At 31.1% G+C, this 18,755-nt stretch overlaps 1 protein-coding gene across 2 annotated transcripts in view; it reads left to right on the top strand.

The window, feature by feature from the left end:
- Positions 1–18,755, top strand: part of LOC140436894 (fatty acyl-CoA reductase wat-like) — a 208,130-nt gene that overhangs the window by 97,829 nt on the left and 91,546 nt on the right. For both annotated transcript variants that reach the window (XM_072526056.1, XM_072526057.1), the window contains exons 3-4: positions 14,087–14,335; positions 15,409–15,554. In XM_072526056.1, the coding sequence (XP_072382157.1) occupies positions 14,087–14,335; positions 15,409–15,554 (395 nt within the window). The remainder of the gene's footprint in view (positions 1–14,086; positions 14,336–15,408; positions 15,555–18,755) is intronic.

The raw sequence follows: 18,755 nt of genomic DNA, 5'->3' as shown, positions 1-18,755 counted from the left end.
TTCCGAGGTCTCAGTCTCCCAAGCATCTAGACACTACTACACTGATCACTAACTTATATTTGTTTTTTTTTTAACTTAATTTGAAGGTTTCCTTGTGTTTATTTGTTTATATAAATATAAAAATATATTATGAAGTTCATATAAATTAAAATGAAATAAGCTAAACTATTATCATGTGAATGCGTGTATATAGTAGTTGTTTAAAATTGTTTCAAAATATTTTTATTCTATTGTTTTAAAATATTTCTATTCTATGTACCTATATGTAAATTCTTAGTCCTAAGTTTTAATTTGCCTAGCCGGCAACCCTGTCAGCCCTAGGCAAAGTCATTACAATTTTATAAGGGTAGTATGTTTCCATATGTTGCCATAAGAGCACAAAATAAAGAACGTGTGAAGAGATTTCATTTTATAAGTTATTTCTTCACCCTATCGACCAACTATTTACCACCACGATTAACCAGCGACCACTCAATTTAATTCAACAATTTAAACATACAATTTTTTGGTCATTCGTAGCCGAATTCGGTGGTAAATCATAACAATTTCAATTTTTAAATCATCAATTTGTTAAAAGTAAAGCAAAAGTTTCTATTAGTGCATCTGTGCCTTTCAACCCATCAGAGAACGGGACAGCGAGTCAAAAGAACGTTGACAAACACGAAGCGGTGTTCCTGTGGCCAATTTGCTGAGCGATTGCAGACGCGCATCCCTGAAAAGCTGTAAGTCTGTTCCACTTATATACCATCTTAAGATAAATCCTACCCTTATCTTTATTGCAGTGCTATTTATAGATTCTGGTATTTCAGACTTTTTTGATCTTTTTGAATTTGCATGGTATTATAACTTGTCAGATTTAGAGATATTTACGAACATTTCAATTAAAAAATAAATAATGTCGAGCTCAGATATTGCACAATTAATAAGAAATAGAGGTTCTCTTAAACGTAAATTAACTTCATTAACAAATTTTGTAAATAAAATAATTGATGGTTCACTTAAACCGACATTAGGCGATGCAAATATGAGATACAAAAATAATCTTGAATTATTAAGTCAATTTGAAATTATTCAGCAATCTATTGAGGAGAAATGTTCGGACGATCAATTAGAAATTCATTTTAATGAACGTGATCCATTTGAAAATCATTTTTATACAGCAATTTCATATTTAGAGGAATACATAAACAATTCTTCTCCGGTAATAAATGTCACACCTCAAAATGTAATTAATCACGATCCACTTCAAAATTTTCTTTTGCCGAAAATCAAGCTTCCTACATTTAATGGTGAATATGAGCAGTGGCTCGAATTCAAAACCAATTTTATAAACACTATCGATTCAAATTCGTCATTAAGTGCAGGTCAAAAGTTTAACTTTTTAAAAGCTGCGTTGGAAGGTTATGCCAAACGAACAATAGAAGGTTTTACTGATTCCCAAGACTACCATGCTGCATGGAATATGCTTTGCAACAAATTCGATCGAAAAAAGTTTCTAGTAGACACCCACTTAAAATCTATTTTCAATTTAAATTCGATAAATAAAAGCACATTCATGCAATTCAGAGGGTTAATCGATGAAGTTTCAAAGCATTTATCATATTTAGAAGGAATGAAGCTCACTAAAGAGTCTCTATGGGATATGACAATTATTCATGTTGTGTACAATAAATTAGACAAAGTAACTCAAAATAAGTGGAAAGAATACCACACTTCCGTAGAATTGCCTCACTTAAATGAATTTCTTGAATTCCTTAAACAAAGACAAGACATATTACAATCTCAAGAAGAGCCTCATTCCTCCTCAATGATGACCGTAAAAAGTCACTCTGGGTTTCAGAAACCTCTACAATCTCGATTACAATTTCATTTAGCAATAAATCAAATTCAGTGCAATTTTTGCAAGAGTGATCATTTAATATATTCTTGCCCCGAATTTTTAAGATTAACAATTAATGACAGATGGGAAAAGATTAAATCTTTAAAACTATGTCCGAATTGTTTACGTTTTGGTCACTCCAAGGAAAGGTGCAGTAGCGGATCATGTCGTAAGTGTAAACGTAAACACAACACTTTATTACATCAAGATTATTCTCGTTCATATCAGAGTCAAAACACACAGTCAAATGCATAGAACAAAAATAATCAATACAATTCACGAGACACAATTCAATCAGTAGGTGCTCAAAATCATCCAAATAATAGTGACCAGGTGTCACACAATTCACAAGCAATTTCTCACAATAGTCAAGCAATTTCAGTCCCAAATCAACAATGCTTAGTTACAGAAAGAAATACACAATCTAATATAATTCTGTCGACAGTAACATTCAAAGTTAAAGACCAAAACAATCAATTGCATCAATGTAGAGCTCTGCTCGATTCAGGAGCTCAATCCCATTTGATTACCGAAGAGTTTGTCAAACGGTTAGGGTTACCATTAACCAATACCGAATTAGCTATTATTGGTATTAACCAAGTGGTTTCTACTTTAAAAAATAAAACTTCAATTAAAATTTTCTCAAACAAAAATAATTTCCAATTTCAATTATCTTGTTATGTAACACTATTCATTTCAACTATTCCGTTACAACAATTTGATATCTCTACAATTTCCATTCCTCAAAATATCGAATTGTCTGATCCTACTTTCAATACTCCTCAGAAAGTTGACATGATCATAGGTGCCAGTTTGTTCTGGGAACTGCTATTAGATGGTAATATTAAATTAGGAAAACATGCACCAGTGCTTCAAAATACCAAACTTGGGTGGGTAATATCTGGTACTGTAATGAATGCGATATCAACGTCGTTATGCAATTTTTCACAATGCTTTATACCAGAAGACAATCAGTTACGTAAATTCTGGGAACTCAATGAGATAAATAAACCTATGATGTTATCAAAAGATGACGTCCAGTGTGAGGAACTATTTACCAAACACACTCGAAGAAATGAAAACGGTCAGTTTGTAGTGAAGTTGCCCCTCAAATATTCTACCGATTTATTGGGAGATTCAAAAGAAATGGCAAAAAACCGATTCATATCACTCGAAAACCGATTCAAAACTCATCCTCAATTTTATCAATTATACAAAAATTTTATACATGAATATATCGATTTAGGTCACATGACCAGGGTAGAAAGTGACATGGTCACTGAACCAACTTATTTCTTTCCCCACCATGGCATATACAAGCCTAGTAGTCTGACTACTCAACTTGGAGTGGTTTTCGATGGATCAAGTCCAAGTAGTTCTGGATGGTCTCTCAATGAGTTACAATATGTTGGACCAAAGGTGCAAAATAACATATTTGACATTTTAATTAGATTCCGACTATACAAGTATGTTGTGTCTGCTGACGTTAGTAAAATGTATAGGCAGATCCTTATACATGATGCACACAAGCCCCTTCAGCAGATCCTGTGGAGGGACAACCCAGCAGATGAATTTTCAATTTATCAATTAAACACCGTTACGTATGGTTGTACTAGTTCGCCATACTTAGCAATAAAATGCATAAATCAATTAGCAATTGATAACTGTAATACATTACCGACAGCTTCACAGACAATTCTTAATGATTTCTATGTTGATGACCTAGTAACGGGTTCCAATGATCTTTCAGAATTACAAACCCGATGTAAAGATATTTCAGACATATTAAAATCAGCACAATTCATACTTAGAAAATGGGTTACAAATAATCCGAGTGTTCTCTTGAACATTCCATGTTGCGATATTCCTAATGAAATTTTAAATTTCGGTGAACACGAAAGCTGTAAAACCTTAGGTGTACAATTTAATAGTAACAAAGACATTCTAAATTTTAAAATATCTTCAATTCCACATGATAATTCGATTACTAAGAGAAAGATATTGTCTATCATTTCACAAATCTGGGATCCTCTTGGTCTTCTCACTCCAGTAATTGTACTTTCTAAACTCATAATTCAGAAATTATGGACCTTCAAAGTAAATTGGGACGAAAAGGTTCCACATGACAAAATGGACACCATTTTACAATCAATTGTCCCAACTCAATCAATTAGAGATTCCTAGACATGTTCTTGGATCCAATCATTCCATACTAGACATTCATTGTTTCTGTGATGCATCTCAAGATGCTTATGCAAGCTGTATATATTTCCGAAGCATAGATGCAAGTGGCAATTATCAAAGTCATTTAATTTGCTCCAAAAGTAAAGTTGCACCATTAAAGCGACTCACCATTCCCAGATTAGAGTTATGTGCTGCTCTACTGGGAGCACAATTAACAGCCCAAGTTGTCAATGCCAGTTCACCGTCAGTACCGATATACTATTGGTCCGACTCTCAGATAGTAGTATGTTGGATAAAAAAGGATGCTAATCAGTTACAACAATTCGTAGGTAATCGCGTCGCCAAAATTCAACAGTTAACCAAAAAGGATGATTGGTATTATGTTAATACTAAAGAAAATCCTTCAGACCTGGCTTCCAGAGGAGTTTTACCAGAAGATCTAGCTAACCGTGAATTATGGTGGAAGGGGCCAATTTTTCTACGTGGTCCTATAGACAAACCCGCACCTCCTGTAATGTCTGAAATCGAACTTCCTGAACAAAAGGTTAAACGTTCGATGTTATTGGCTACCCATTCGGTACCACTCTTTCTATTCTCTCGATTTTCTAATATTTCAACGTTAAAACATGTCGTTAGTTATTGTCTTCGATTTCGTAATAACGCGTGTAAAAAAAGGTCAGAAAGAACGATAGGCCCTTTAACTCTTTCCGAAGTAGAAGAAGCATCATTGCGGTTAATAAAACTTGCACAATTGGATTCATTTGCGGAGGAAATATCTATTTTAAATTCCAATAAACCATTACCAATCAAACATAAACTTTCAAATCTTACTCCATTTTTAGATGAAAATCATGTATTACGAGTAGGGGGTCGACTTAGATTATCTGGATTAGACTTTAACTCCAAACACCCTATATTAATTTCATCTAATCATCCTTTCACTAAGTTGCTATTTGAACATAAACATAAAGTCCTATTACATGCAGGTCCTCAACTCCTTCTCTCATCAATTCGACAATATTATTGGCCAATTCGGGGGAGAGACCTTGCAAGAAAAACGGTAAGAAATTGTCTTACTTGTTTTAAATTTAAACCTACATTTGCCAGTTGTCCAATGGCCAGTTTGCCCGAAGCTCGCACAACCCCATCACTGCCATTTCAGCACTGTGGCATAGATTTTGCAGGACCATTTTTACTAAACAATAAATCGGGCAGGGGAGCCAAAGAAATAAAAGGTTACGTTTGTGTTTTTGTATGTTTTTGTACCAAAGCAGTTCATCTTGAACTCATTACAAATCTCACAACCGACTGTTTCCTATCCTGCTTGAAGCGTTTCATAGCTCGACGAGGTATCCCCAATGACATTTATTCAGATAATGGATCCACTTTCGTTGGAGCTCGCAATGAACTTAAACAATTTGGTCAATTTCTTTTAAAAAATAATACTTATATTCACAATTACGCTATTGATCATAATATAAATTGGCATTTCATTCCACCGTATGCGCCTAATTTTGGCGGTCTTTGGGAGGCGGCAGTTAAAAGCATGAAACACCATTTAAAGAGGGTGTTACTCGACAAAAAACTTATCTACGAAGATTTTAATTCTCTGCTAATTCAGATCGAGGGAGTCTTAAATTCTAGACCTATGTTTGCACTCTCTAATGACCCAACTGACCTAACGCCACTTACTCCTTCCCATTTCCTGATTGGCCGTCCTATTACAACCATTCCCGATACTGACTTAAGCACAATCCCGATAGGCAGGCTCTCCAACTACAAAACGATTCGTCATATGTATCAACAATTTTGGAATCGTTATGTGAAAGAATACGTTTCGCAACTGCAACAGCAATACAAATGGAAAGAATCTTCGTCCCATTTGAAGATTGGAACTTTAGTGTTAATTCGCAGTTATCAAAAACCACCATGTAGATGGCCTTTGGGACGTATTATTAACTTGCATTCCGGTAAAGATAAACTTTCAAGAGTGGCAGAGGTAAAAACAAACAATAAGACAGTTATTCGCTCTGTTCGTCATTTGTGTCCGTTGCCAATGCAGCAAGAGAGTGTTAGTGAGAATATTAATATATAAGACTTTATTTAAATTTATAATCTATTTTGAAGGTACCCTTCAACGGGGGAGTTTGTTTAAAATTGTTTCAAAATATTTTTATTCTATTGTTTTAAAATATTTCTATTCTATGTACCTATATGTAAATTCTTAGTCCTAAGTTTTAATTTGCCTAGCCGGCAACCCTGTCAGCCCTAGGCAAAGTCATTACAATTTTATAAGGGTAGTATGTTTCCATATGTTGCCATAAGAGCACAAAATAAAGAACGTGTGAAGAGATTTCATTTTATAAGTTATTTCTTCACCCTATCGACCAACTATTTACCACCACGATTAACCAGCGACCACTCAATTTAATTCAACAATTTAAACAGTAGTGCATTTGTTTATTTCAGTAAATTCTCGAAATATGAAATGAAGATGGCACTAACTACTAAAGAGTTAATAGCTGTGTTGGAAGAAGACTCAGATTGTGAAAAAAACCAGGCAAAAATAGTAAATCCAAATTTGTCTCAAGTTGTAACAATAGATACTCCTTCGTGCTTAGTAGTAATTCAACATCAGTCTGATTGATATTTAGACAATATAAAAGCCAACCATGAAAGCATATGATAAGCATATAAAGCATATATTGATGATTTTTCAGTCTTTTTTGATAAAAAGTAATTGAGAGCATTCTATATTTTACAAATATTTATGATCGCAAAATAACCGTCACAATTTTGAATGATTAACATGATGAACTATGATGAATAATATAGACAAAAAAAAATGATTAGCGTATGTATATTATCTGGTTCACACTCTGCTTCAAGTTGATATGCATTGGTCAAAGGATGAGGATAAAGAAGTGCACATTATAAGTGAAAGCATGAGCCGACATAGATTTATATTTATAATTTATAACAGTGAAGAAACCGCTACATTAGTGTCAAACTTATTACATGGACGTCAATCTAAATTTGCTTTACCAGATGAAACCAGATTCGACAATATTAGCCACATTACAAAAAGAGACGATAGTGCAAGAATGTAGGATGTGCAAAAGTAATACTATTTATTTATGTAAAAGGTGTAGAATGCATCTACACACCGAATGTTTCGAACATTTTCACCTTAATATTTAATTTACATTTAAGATACAATATGTTCCTTTATTAAAAATTATACTGTTTTCCTTGAAAATAAGAAAAAAAATCTTTTTGGTTGTAAATTAGTCTTAATTTATGTGTTTTCAATCCAATCTAATAAATTAATTGTCAAATTTCTCTTTGTATATTGAACGGCCGTTAATGGGTTAATACTATATAAAGAATAAACTTGCCTCAAATTTACTTTACTTACCTCAAAACTATTTTAAAGTTAATAATAAAATCTATTTAAATAATATATTCCCAAGAAATAGAACACACTACGCCTATGCACATATAAAATGTGGAGGGAATAAACTAAAATATCATATTTCTCTCATTCCCATTTTTTCTAAGAACGTAAATATATATAGACCAGCAAACTATTGATAAGGTTATTGATCTTTTAAACTATTCAATTAACTTGTCTCACTATACACTAGTGAATCGCACCAATTTATATTGTTACGGGGGCAAATTTTATGGGGATTATCTTACTTTTTCACTTATTTACATGGGCCAAGCATACATAATAAGAATGACCCTGGTAAGAATTTACTTCTAACATTTTACATGGTTACCGCTACCGTTTAGTTCAATTTGTAGATTAGTCACCTTTAATTGAAAATTGTCCCACTATACTACTTTACACTACTTACCAGTAACGCATTGGACGTCTAGGGGTTCGGGAGACAGACCTCTGAAGCCCTGAATAAGACATCGAAGAGGATATCAAAATCTGTTGAGTTTAATATTAATTCCTGTAATATTATTAATCTTAGCTCTATGTTTTATATGTACAGAGTGGCCCAAAAGTCTGGAAACGACCAATTATCTCGTAAATTGCTAGTCATAATTTTCCAAAATTTCAGGTACACCTATTTTGGGATACGGGGATTCCATATTTGATATTTGCAATGTTGCCAGATTTGACGTTTCTCATTACCCTAATCGATGGTAGAATGCGTCTATCACATTTCTCCATGATTTATATATATATATATATATATATATATATATATATATATATATATAAGATATATATATGTATATTTATATATATATATATATAAGATATATATATGTATATTTATATATATATATATATATATATATATATATATATATATATATATATATATAGATATATATATATATATATATATAAGAGTAAGAAAAAAGAAGTACTTGTGACTCGTTTGGAAAAAATATATAAATGTTTTGGATGGGTTGGAGTCAATAAAAGGGGCTATTGGTTAACTAGTTATTGACTGGAGCTTTCAATTGTGTTTAGAATTATTATCAAGAGCTGATAAAAAAGACAAAATATCTTACAAAGTTGAACTAGAAAGAAAAAATTTTTTGTTAACTCACCAAATAAAATTAGTTTGGTTAATAAAATTGCTGCTTATACATTTCAAAAAGAATTAATACAAAAATGTCCTTATCCAATAAATGTTTCTCTGTCATAAATGCCAAATTAAAATTTTTATTTAGATGACCTTATTGTAGATAGACTCAGTCACTTAGATTACAACATTCCTTTTGTCAAGAGATATGTTGACTACTTGATCCTGGCCGTACCCACTGATCAAATTACTCACACCCTTTCTGTCTTCAATGAATACAATCCCCACTTGCAGTTCACATGCGAGATGGAGGTAAATAACACCATTCCATTCCTTGACATGTTAATTGTACGAGGTGTTATCTAAATTGTTTAAACCACTATCTACTAAAATAGGCATCAAAAATTGTAAAACAGTTGGAAATCTCTTTTCACGTACCAAAACACCTTTAGATATTTGGGAGAAATCAAATGTAGTATATAACATTCCTTGCAAAGACTGTCATTTGAAATATATTCACCAAACAAAAAGAACCCTTAAAGGGCGTGTTATATCCCATAAAAGTGATATCAGATGCAACAAGAACTCTTGTGCTCTCAGTACCCACTCTATCTCTCTTAACCACCAAATCGACTTCGAGAATATTAAAACTCTAGGAACTGAGAATAATTTCTATAAGAGATCCTTCCTGGAAATGTGTCACATATTAAACGAAAAAAACTCCATGAACAGACGTACTGACATCGATAATTTCAGCATCTTTTATCACTTCTTGCTGTTGAATAATCCTTAAAATCTTTCTAATTAAATATTACATTTCATAATTTAACTTAGTTACACCCAAATCCGATCAAGACATGGCCTAAATTTTTCGGTTTTTGTCCTCTAGGAAAAAACAAGTAGCTTCTACCTGGAGACTTCTAAATGAAATCCCTATATTCATTTCAACGAGAACTTTAGCAATTTTTATACATCATATTCGATGTAAAATCCTTTCCAAAAGGAACCACATCGTGACTTAAACAAATTCATATCACATTATATTTCATTAAGATTCACTAATTCTAGGTTCCCGAACAATGCAATGGTCATCGGTACTTTTTATATCCAACCTTTTTAATTAGATTTATAAATAAATCGACTTTTCTATTCTGTCCTGTAAACATATATTTGTCATCTAGTTGATTTTTCGCACAAAGACTGTTTTCCAAGCCATATTATTTTTTGTTTTGCCCTTCGGAGTAGTAGATCCCTATCTTTTAAAAAATAGGCGCTTTTTTTAAGTACTTTGGTGTGTTAATTTTTTTTTTTTTTCAAATTGTTTCACCAAGCTCAATTAAAACAAGTTACTTTTTCTCCTGGCTTCATGTTTCGATAATTGTACATTAGCGATAGAATATAATTATTGTATTATATTATACTGTTCTTGTTAACATATTGTGACATTGTTGTGACTTTTTAATGTTTGTATAAATTTTTGAAAAACTCTGAATGTGTTTTTTTAACTGTAACTTTTATTGTATTTATTAAATGTATTTTGTAATACCTCAACATATGCATTTGACATTGTTTGACATCTATATATGACTTTGCAATCATTAGAACTGAAGAAGTGCTGAAATACTGCACGAAACGTTGTCTATTAAAAGATTGAAATAGTTTTTTTATTTTTTATTTCTCCTTGACCGATATCCTCATTTCAGTGAGATTTTAATCTCACTCACATTGTGTATTTAAATTTAGACGGTCGTATTCCTTTCAATATTATATATATATATATATATATATATATATATATATATATATATATATATATATATATATATATATATATATATATATATATATTCAATGGTTGAATAGCAGAGGTTTTGTCGGTCAATAATTGGCAAATAAGAGTCGTCAACTACTTTATTGATTTATTCGAATACGTTTCGCTTTTATTTTTAAAAGCATCATTAGTTCACTACAAATAAAAAAGATTTTAGACTATAAGTAAACAACCAACAGGGTTCATACTTACAAAAACAATTTGTAGGTTTTTTTTAAATGTTATGAAACTCTACGATAACTTAACATTAAAAATTAACAACTAAACGAGAGAAACGAAACAAAAAATACAAAAAAAAAACTGTTAGAACACTATTGATCATTTAATTTTAACCGAGGGCTTCATTTGAATGTTGGTTGAAGCTCTTTCGCGGGTCAAACCACACTAATCTTTTCGATTGTTTTCTATCAGCTCTAGGATGATAAATAATTTTCACATGTGGCTTATTGTAATACATGTGTTTCTTTGGAATGCAGGGAGGAGGTACCATTATTCAGGGAATTAGCGAGCGGAACGGGGAAAGACCTTTTTTAAAAAAGGATTACTTTTTTCTTTTTCTTTAAAAAACAAACAAACAAACAAAATAGAAAGAAGAATGGGAATGAAGTTACTGTCTTGTAAGGGTTTTTTTTATATTTTTTTATTTGTTTTGTATGATGAGAGAGTGATATATCTGGCTCAAGTTGTCGATGTCGGTTCTCTTATTTAGAGACGATGGATGTTTTAGAATTTGACACATTTCAAGGATGGATCGTTTATGATAATTTTTTTGTTTGCGCAGTATTTTGGTATTCGTGAAGTCGATACTGTGTTTGGTTGAAATAGCATACTGTGCAAGGCACAAGATAGTTTAGAAATCCTAATGTCGCTTTTGTGGAACGTTAGTCGACCTTGAAGAGAGCGGCTGGTCTGGAAAAAGTAGCAGTAGTTGCACTTTGCACAGGGTACATGGTAGACGACATTAGTTTGTTCTAGAGGGGCCAATGGAGCATTTGTCTCAGAAAATAACTTTCCTAAGGTTCTGGTATTTTTTAAGGCTATTTTGACAGGTAAGTTTTTTGACAGGTGAAAAGTTTGTTAAGCTTGTTAGTGATTGTAAAACGTACGGGAGCGAAGCATATTTTGTGGTTTGTTCAGGAGTGAGAGGAGACTTATTCATTTGTATTTTGTTGCATATGGACGCTAATGTTAGTCCGTTGGGTGTTTCAGTTGTGGACTGTCCATAGCTTTTGGAATATAGAAATTTATTGATGATGGATGCAGGATAGGAGTTATCTATGAGAATGGACTTCAGTAGATTGAGAGATTCTTCTTTGTAAAACAGGTGTGTCAACATGTGTACTCTAAGGCTGAGGGATTGTACCAGGTTAAGTTTATATCTGATTGGGTGTGTCGAATGGTAATTTAAGAAACGGTTGCTAGCCATTTTTTTTCTGTACCAGGTAGTGACTAATCTGTTATCGGGTGTGCGAATAATTCGCATATCTAAAAACGGGATACTGTTATTAACCTACTGTTAAAATGTATATATATATATATATATATATATATATATATATATATATATTTGTATGTATTTATATATATGTATATATATATATATATATATATATATATATATATACATTTTAGGTTTATATAAATAATATGCTTTAATTAATAACATTAATTCTTATGAAATAATTTTTTAAATTTAGTAACATTTTATGGAAGAATTTATTCAATTGATTTTTCCGGAAGCCTAAAATAGCACAGTTCGTATTAATTTGTCGAGCTACCCCCCGAGTTATAAAAAAGAGGTTCTACATGCTGTGGAAAGATCGGGAGTTCCACATTTCTTGGCGGTGTCATAACTTTTTATTCTTTTACTGCACATGTAATCCATAAATTTGATCATGAAACGTAGTTCCCCATTTATAACCTGTTCAATTTTTAGCTCTTGATGTTAATAAACACTGGAAATTTGATTTATTTAAAAAAAAATGCTATCTCGGTTTCTAAATATCATTGAAAATTCTTTTTTCTTTCTAAATTATGTACTCTTTTACCATCTATTTAGTGAGCCTACTTAAAAGCATGTGACATAAAAACTGTATATAAAACAATAAAAGTAATTTTAGTTGTTTATAGGCTAAAAAGTCAGCCCATTTTAAACGTTTTTTTAATAACAATTTTGATAAATTGTTGAAATCTTTTAATAAATCTTAATACCGAAGCCCAAAATAATCGATTTTCATCTGCTAAATATTTTCACGAGTCACTGTTAAATAATCGCTCGGGGATCAACAAATTCAATAACTTACAAACTATTTAGTCGATCAAGCTGAGATTTAACACACTTCAATAACTTATTAATTACAATAATTTCAATCAGTTATATTATATGTCATTATGCAAAAAACAAAGTTGTTAACGTTTATAAATTACTGTAAAAATAAGGTCAATTCTTTAGAGGTTTTAATTTAGAAACACGAAAAGTAAAGAAATTGTTTAGATTTGCAGCTTTTATTTGAAACATATTTCTCTTTTAAATGTATAAGAAACGTTTTATAGACAAACAATTGTTTTCTCAATCTTTACGATTGTTAAAAAGAAAACACGGGAAAATTAGCTATACATCTTTATGGAATTCTCATAAGCTATCCCTCATATACCTTTTAAAACGTTCAAACCTCTGTATAAAATTTTTACGTGAATTTGATCATTGTTTCTCAGATATACCGGGGTAAATGCAAAAAATGCAAATTTGATGCAAGCAACTAAACCAATTTTATGAAAAAACTTATGTAAGACTAAAAACACGAGTTTTTAATTAAATTTTCTTTTATGAAAATGCAGTAAATTATGATGTTATTACTGGGTTTAATTATATAGTTATTAAAGTTTTCTGGGTCAACAACACGATACGTTTTACTTATAATTTTTAGGTTTATATTTTTTCTTGTAGATTATTGGACAAAACCGACAAAAAGGATCATTCCAAATCGGACAGTATTTACTAAATTAATATAATTCCTTTTTCGAGTTAATATTTTTTGTTCAGTTGTATAATTCATGAGTATTAATTGCCATAAAAATGTACTAATATTGTGGTACATTTTTATAATACAGCAGATAGCTAAATATTGCTTTGAATAATATTGCAATCTACTATGGTAGAAATATTACTATTTTAAAAAGAATAAAAAATTAACAATAAGAAAGAAATAAATGTAATAAAGTTCCAGTTTTAACAAAAAAAGTTTATTGTCAGTTGTCAGATGCAGATATCTGATTGGAGCCAGGCCTCTGATGGTCTTGAAGAATACCTTTTCAATTATATTGCTTAATCAGCCTTTTTTTGGCCATACTCTCTAAAATTCACAGATGTTTAAATTTTTCGTGTTCTTAGGCTTAAACTTAAACAAAATGACGGGTAAACTATTTCTTTAACTTGTCTGTATGATAATGTTGTAGCTTCTCCATCAGCGTAGCTAATCTTTACCGAGCTATTTTAAAGCTTTTGTTTCAGGCCAAATTAGAAAACTTTACTTATTACTTAATCCATCCACAAATTATTCTAGCAATTAAAAATGCATCTCTTCTTATTTGTAAAAATTAAAATATATAATATTGTTTTAATAAATACTCTTATTTTAGGTATTTGATAGATTAAAGAAGGAGTGCCCAAAATTCAGACACAAAGTAGAAGCAATATCTGGAGACTGCACACAATCAGGTTTAGGATTAAACATCACAGACAGGCAAACTTTAATTTCTAAAGTAAACATCGTCTTCCATGTAGCTGCCACTGTTAAATTCGATGAAAATCTAAAACTTGCCTATAATATTAATGTCAACGGAACTAAATCCGTTTTGGACCTGGCCAGACAAATGAACAATTTAGTGGTGAGTTTATTATATCTTTATCACGAGTATCTGCAATTTTTCATTGTACTTTAAAAAACTAAACACTCAATGTTAAATTTATGTTTGAGTGGTTTGTTTGCAATAATCAATTTCCTTGATCTTGTTAGTAATATATATATATATATATATATATATATATATATATATATATATATATATATATATATATATATATATATGCGATAGCTATCCTGCTCAGTGCGAGAGAAACCGCAGGTCCGGATATTTGTATGCCGCATTTACTCGAGCGGGTACCATCCATGAGATTATGTCTGAACACCTCTAAGGTCGTGTCTTTTTTAGTAAAAATAACTCCTAACCTCTTGAAGTTTCGAGAGAAGAAATGCACAAACAATTTTACTGCTGAATTTGGCCAATGCCATGGGCTGTGTTGGCTTTGAAGACCGCTGTGGTTTATGACTTATTCGCATGTACTTGCGATTTAAGGAAACCCAGAATAAAGGGTTCAAGGATAAATTTTACGATATCTGTGGCCAGTTATAAACTCTAAACACACATTTTAATATAACAATTTTATTATTTGCACGCGTTGTTATACGCTATAACCATTTATGGTGATTTGGCAAAACAAAGTGAAACAGCGAATTGGACAGATGTAGCTTCAACAGTATGGTCGGTACTAACTGTCGGGAGTTTTTATTCAAACACCCTAATATTATTACTGCTATAATTTTTTTTTTATTTTCTGAATATTAATTTATATTTCACAGATATTGTTATTTGGTCATCTATTAGCATTACATGGCCATAAAAAATCATTGTACGGTAACAACTTTTAAAATCTTTTAAAAATCGTTTTTTTTTATCTGAAAAATAAAAGGATCTGGTTCATTCTTGCAATAAGTTCTTTATATTCTTCTAGTAGAAATCCATCAGAAAGAATAAGTATTCATTATTCTTTAATACCACCAGAGAAGTTTGGAAGAAAAATTAAAAAATAATAATTATGATCTTTTTATAAGCTATAGTTATACACAAATATATAATTTTAAAATAAATAAATATAGTTTTTTAATTATTCTTTTTTCTAGTCAATGGTTCATGTTTCTACTGCTTACTCACATTGTCCCAGATTGGAGGTCGAAGAGAAAATATACGACTGTCCATTATCTTACGAATATGTTCAGGCTGTATTAGAAAAAATTGGCAATGAAGAAGCACATTTGCTAACACCAAGGTACCAATATTATTCTTTTATTATTAATATAATTTTTTTTATTTATCTCTATTTATTAAAACATTCGTTTCATACTTGAAGGATTGTCTGGAGTATATTTACAGATATTAGCAAATATTTCTTTGTTTGTAAAAGTACATTCTAATCGGGTTTATTTCGGAATAATTATTTGTTTTGGGCGTTTTGTATACGATTGTAGCAAAGATTATTAAGTATAATGCGGGACATAGACGTGACTTCCAATCGTTCCCTTCAAGCACTGATAATTAGTATAGTTATACAAGCATAGCAATAGCAAGCGCAGTATCAACTTTCTGTAAAACAGCTATCAACTTTGCACCTAACCGGCTTTCTTTTATCTTTTTTTTTTTCAAATTATCGATTAAGTTATCATTGGTGATCAGCAATATTTTATTTTTATTGTTTTGTCATTTAAATTCAATTTCATTGGTTGTTTGGCTTATTGTAGCATTCTTATATTCTTTGTGTAGTTTAAAATATAAAAAACACACTTTTCTAATAATTTCTGATACTTTCTTCCTTTTTAGAAGGTTGGCTCTGTAGATCGGAAATGTTCTTCGCCATTTCCACTTCTTTCTCAACTGATTCCCCTTTTCTTTTATTTTATTTTAATGGGTAAACTGGCATACATTTTTTGAATATTTATATTTTTATCAATTGTTTCATATAACATAAGATAGCAACATAAAATGCAAAATGCATTATTGACAAGTTTTTGGTCTAAGTGTTTTTATTAACGTAGCCTTACTTTGTATGACAATATCCTTAAAGATAAGATATCCTTGAATACTCTTAAAGATAGTGATATTGTCTATGATAGTTCTATTTCCAAGCCTTTATCCACACATGGGAGTATGTTGGAGGAAACAGAAATAAGAAAGATACCATATTTATTTTAATACTTCCATTAAGATCTCTTTATCAGCATAAGCAGTTCTGACCTGCATACAAACAATGATAGCTTTTGGTTTTGTATTTTTGAAAGATTCAAGGTTGACATATGCTCAAAAGTTATCTATACTATAAATTCAATAGGATTGTCAGGTTATCGCTTAGAAATGATAGATCCTTGAGGGGTCCGAGATGAGAGACGCGTGTAGTTCAATGGTGGCGTGTATATTTTTAAAATAAGGAAAATAATAGGAAACTTGCACATAAAAATATTTTTGCGTCCACGGTAAAATTGTTAATTTATATTAAATATATTTTGTTAAAATGTTATGTAAAAATATTATATTCAAAATATTACGTCTTAACAATTAATTGTGTACTTTTGTACCTTACGGTGTCGAGGTGCTAAATAATATTATATTTTAAATCCAAAACGTTCTCCCTTATAATAATGAAATGTCACGAATATACTTCTGGTTCGTAATAATTTGTAATAAACAAAACCTATCATTTATAAATATCTTAAATTCATAACAAACAAGAAAGAAAATAACTTAAAAATATAAACGAAACTTTTAGTAGTAAACGTAAGAATAACTAATAACTATATTGTATCGCCTTGCATTTCCCCAATAGAATATCTTCCACTGCTTTTTATAAAATTTTCCACCGTTAAGACATCAAACTGTAGATGAATTGTCAGATTAACCTTTTGAAAAACCCTCGTTAGTCATAATATGCGTTTTAAACTAAACACGACGTAGCATTCAAATTGAGCAATTTCCAAGAACACAAATATAATACCTGGAAATTTCCAATTAAATACGATTAAAATGGAAATAATAGAATTCCCGAAACAACCTTGTTTTTTCTTTTGAACTTTTATTTACAATAAATTTCTACATGAGAGTTTTAAGTAAATGTGAATGAATTTGTAAATAGGTAATAGTTTCGAAATAACTTAGTCGTTTTGTGATCGACTTTGAGATCGGTAGAATATACAATATTTTTTTTTTAAATAAAATTCATATTCACACATAAATACCAACTTCTTTACAGAAAATAATAATTCTAGACCCAGCAACCTAATCTACACTACAATTGTGAAAAACAAACTTGCCATAATAATAATAATATAGTTATTAGGTACATATCTACTTAGAAAATTATAACCAGGTAGGACGAAGGATCTCACAGGTAGTCTCCGAATGTAGCAACAAAAAATCTCTAGAACTGTACCTATTAGTTATTATTTTAAAGAAATATTTTTATTCTGAATCACTTCCTGTAGTTAATTCACTATCACTACTGTCTTCTCCTGGAGTAATGATAATGGGCTCAATAAGAACATCAACACGCGTGTTTACGTCCCACATTTTATCTTCTTCTTTCTGTGTATGTTTAATGCATGACTGCCAGTTGGAAGAAGTTATATTTTGTATGGCTTGGTCTAATAATAATTTGACATCTTTTAATTTAAAGGTTGTATTCTTTTGCGCTACCTCATTTTTTATTTGTGCCCATATTAGCTCGATGGAATTCAATTCACAATGATACGGTGGAGTTCTTAATACGGTGATGCCATGCTCGCGTGCCATTTCGTCTACTGCAAATCTGATGTATGAACTCTTATGTTCGCGCACTATATCAAGTAATTGAACCTTTATTATGGATTCATCAAAATCTATATTTTTACTTCTTAACCAATCTATTATATCTGCTTTTCGAGATGCAGAAGTCGGTATTTTTTCCATACGACGGCTGTAATAAGGTGCATTGTCCATTATAATTACCGAACCAGGATCTACAAGAGTCAGTATAGACGAAAACCACTTTTCAAACACATCCGAATTCATATCCTCATGATAATCGCCCGTTTTGATTGAGGTAAACACATTTAAACCATCTTGTAAAAAACCTGAATCACTTCCAATGTGCGTTATAATGAGACGTCTTCCTTCGCCCGAGGGTGCTTTTAAGCCGGTTGAAAGTCCCTCAATGAAAGCCTGTCACGCACTGTTAATATTCAAGTCTTGCCATACTTTGGATTTCGTATGACCCTCATTCAACCACGTTTCGTCCGTATAATAAATTTTTTTGCCAAGTCGTCTAAAATCACGAATTTTTTGCAAAAATTTTCTCCGCCATATCACTAATTCGTCTCTCTCGATCAACAAACTTTTCCGATTTCTCTTCACATACCGAAAGTCCATTGCATGTAAAGTTCTTTGTAATACTCTCATGGATATTTTATTTAAAGTATCATCTGCGTCTGCATTAACTTCTCGT

Source organism: Diabrotica undecimpunctata, chromosome 3 (genome assembly GCF_040954645.1).
Source record: "Diabrotica undecimpunctata isolate CICGRU chromosome 3, icDiaUnde3, whole genome shotgun sequence".
NCBI classification, from domain to species: Eukaryota; Metazoa; Arthropoda; class Insecta; order Coleoptera; family Chrysomelidae; genus Diabrotica; species Diabrotica undecimpunctata.
The sequence above is the reverse complement of the archived record's forward strand: the minus strand, read 5'-3'. Positions and strand labels throughout refer to the sequence as shown.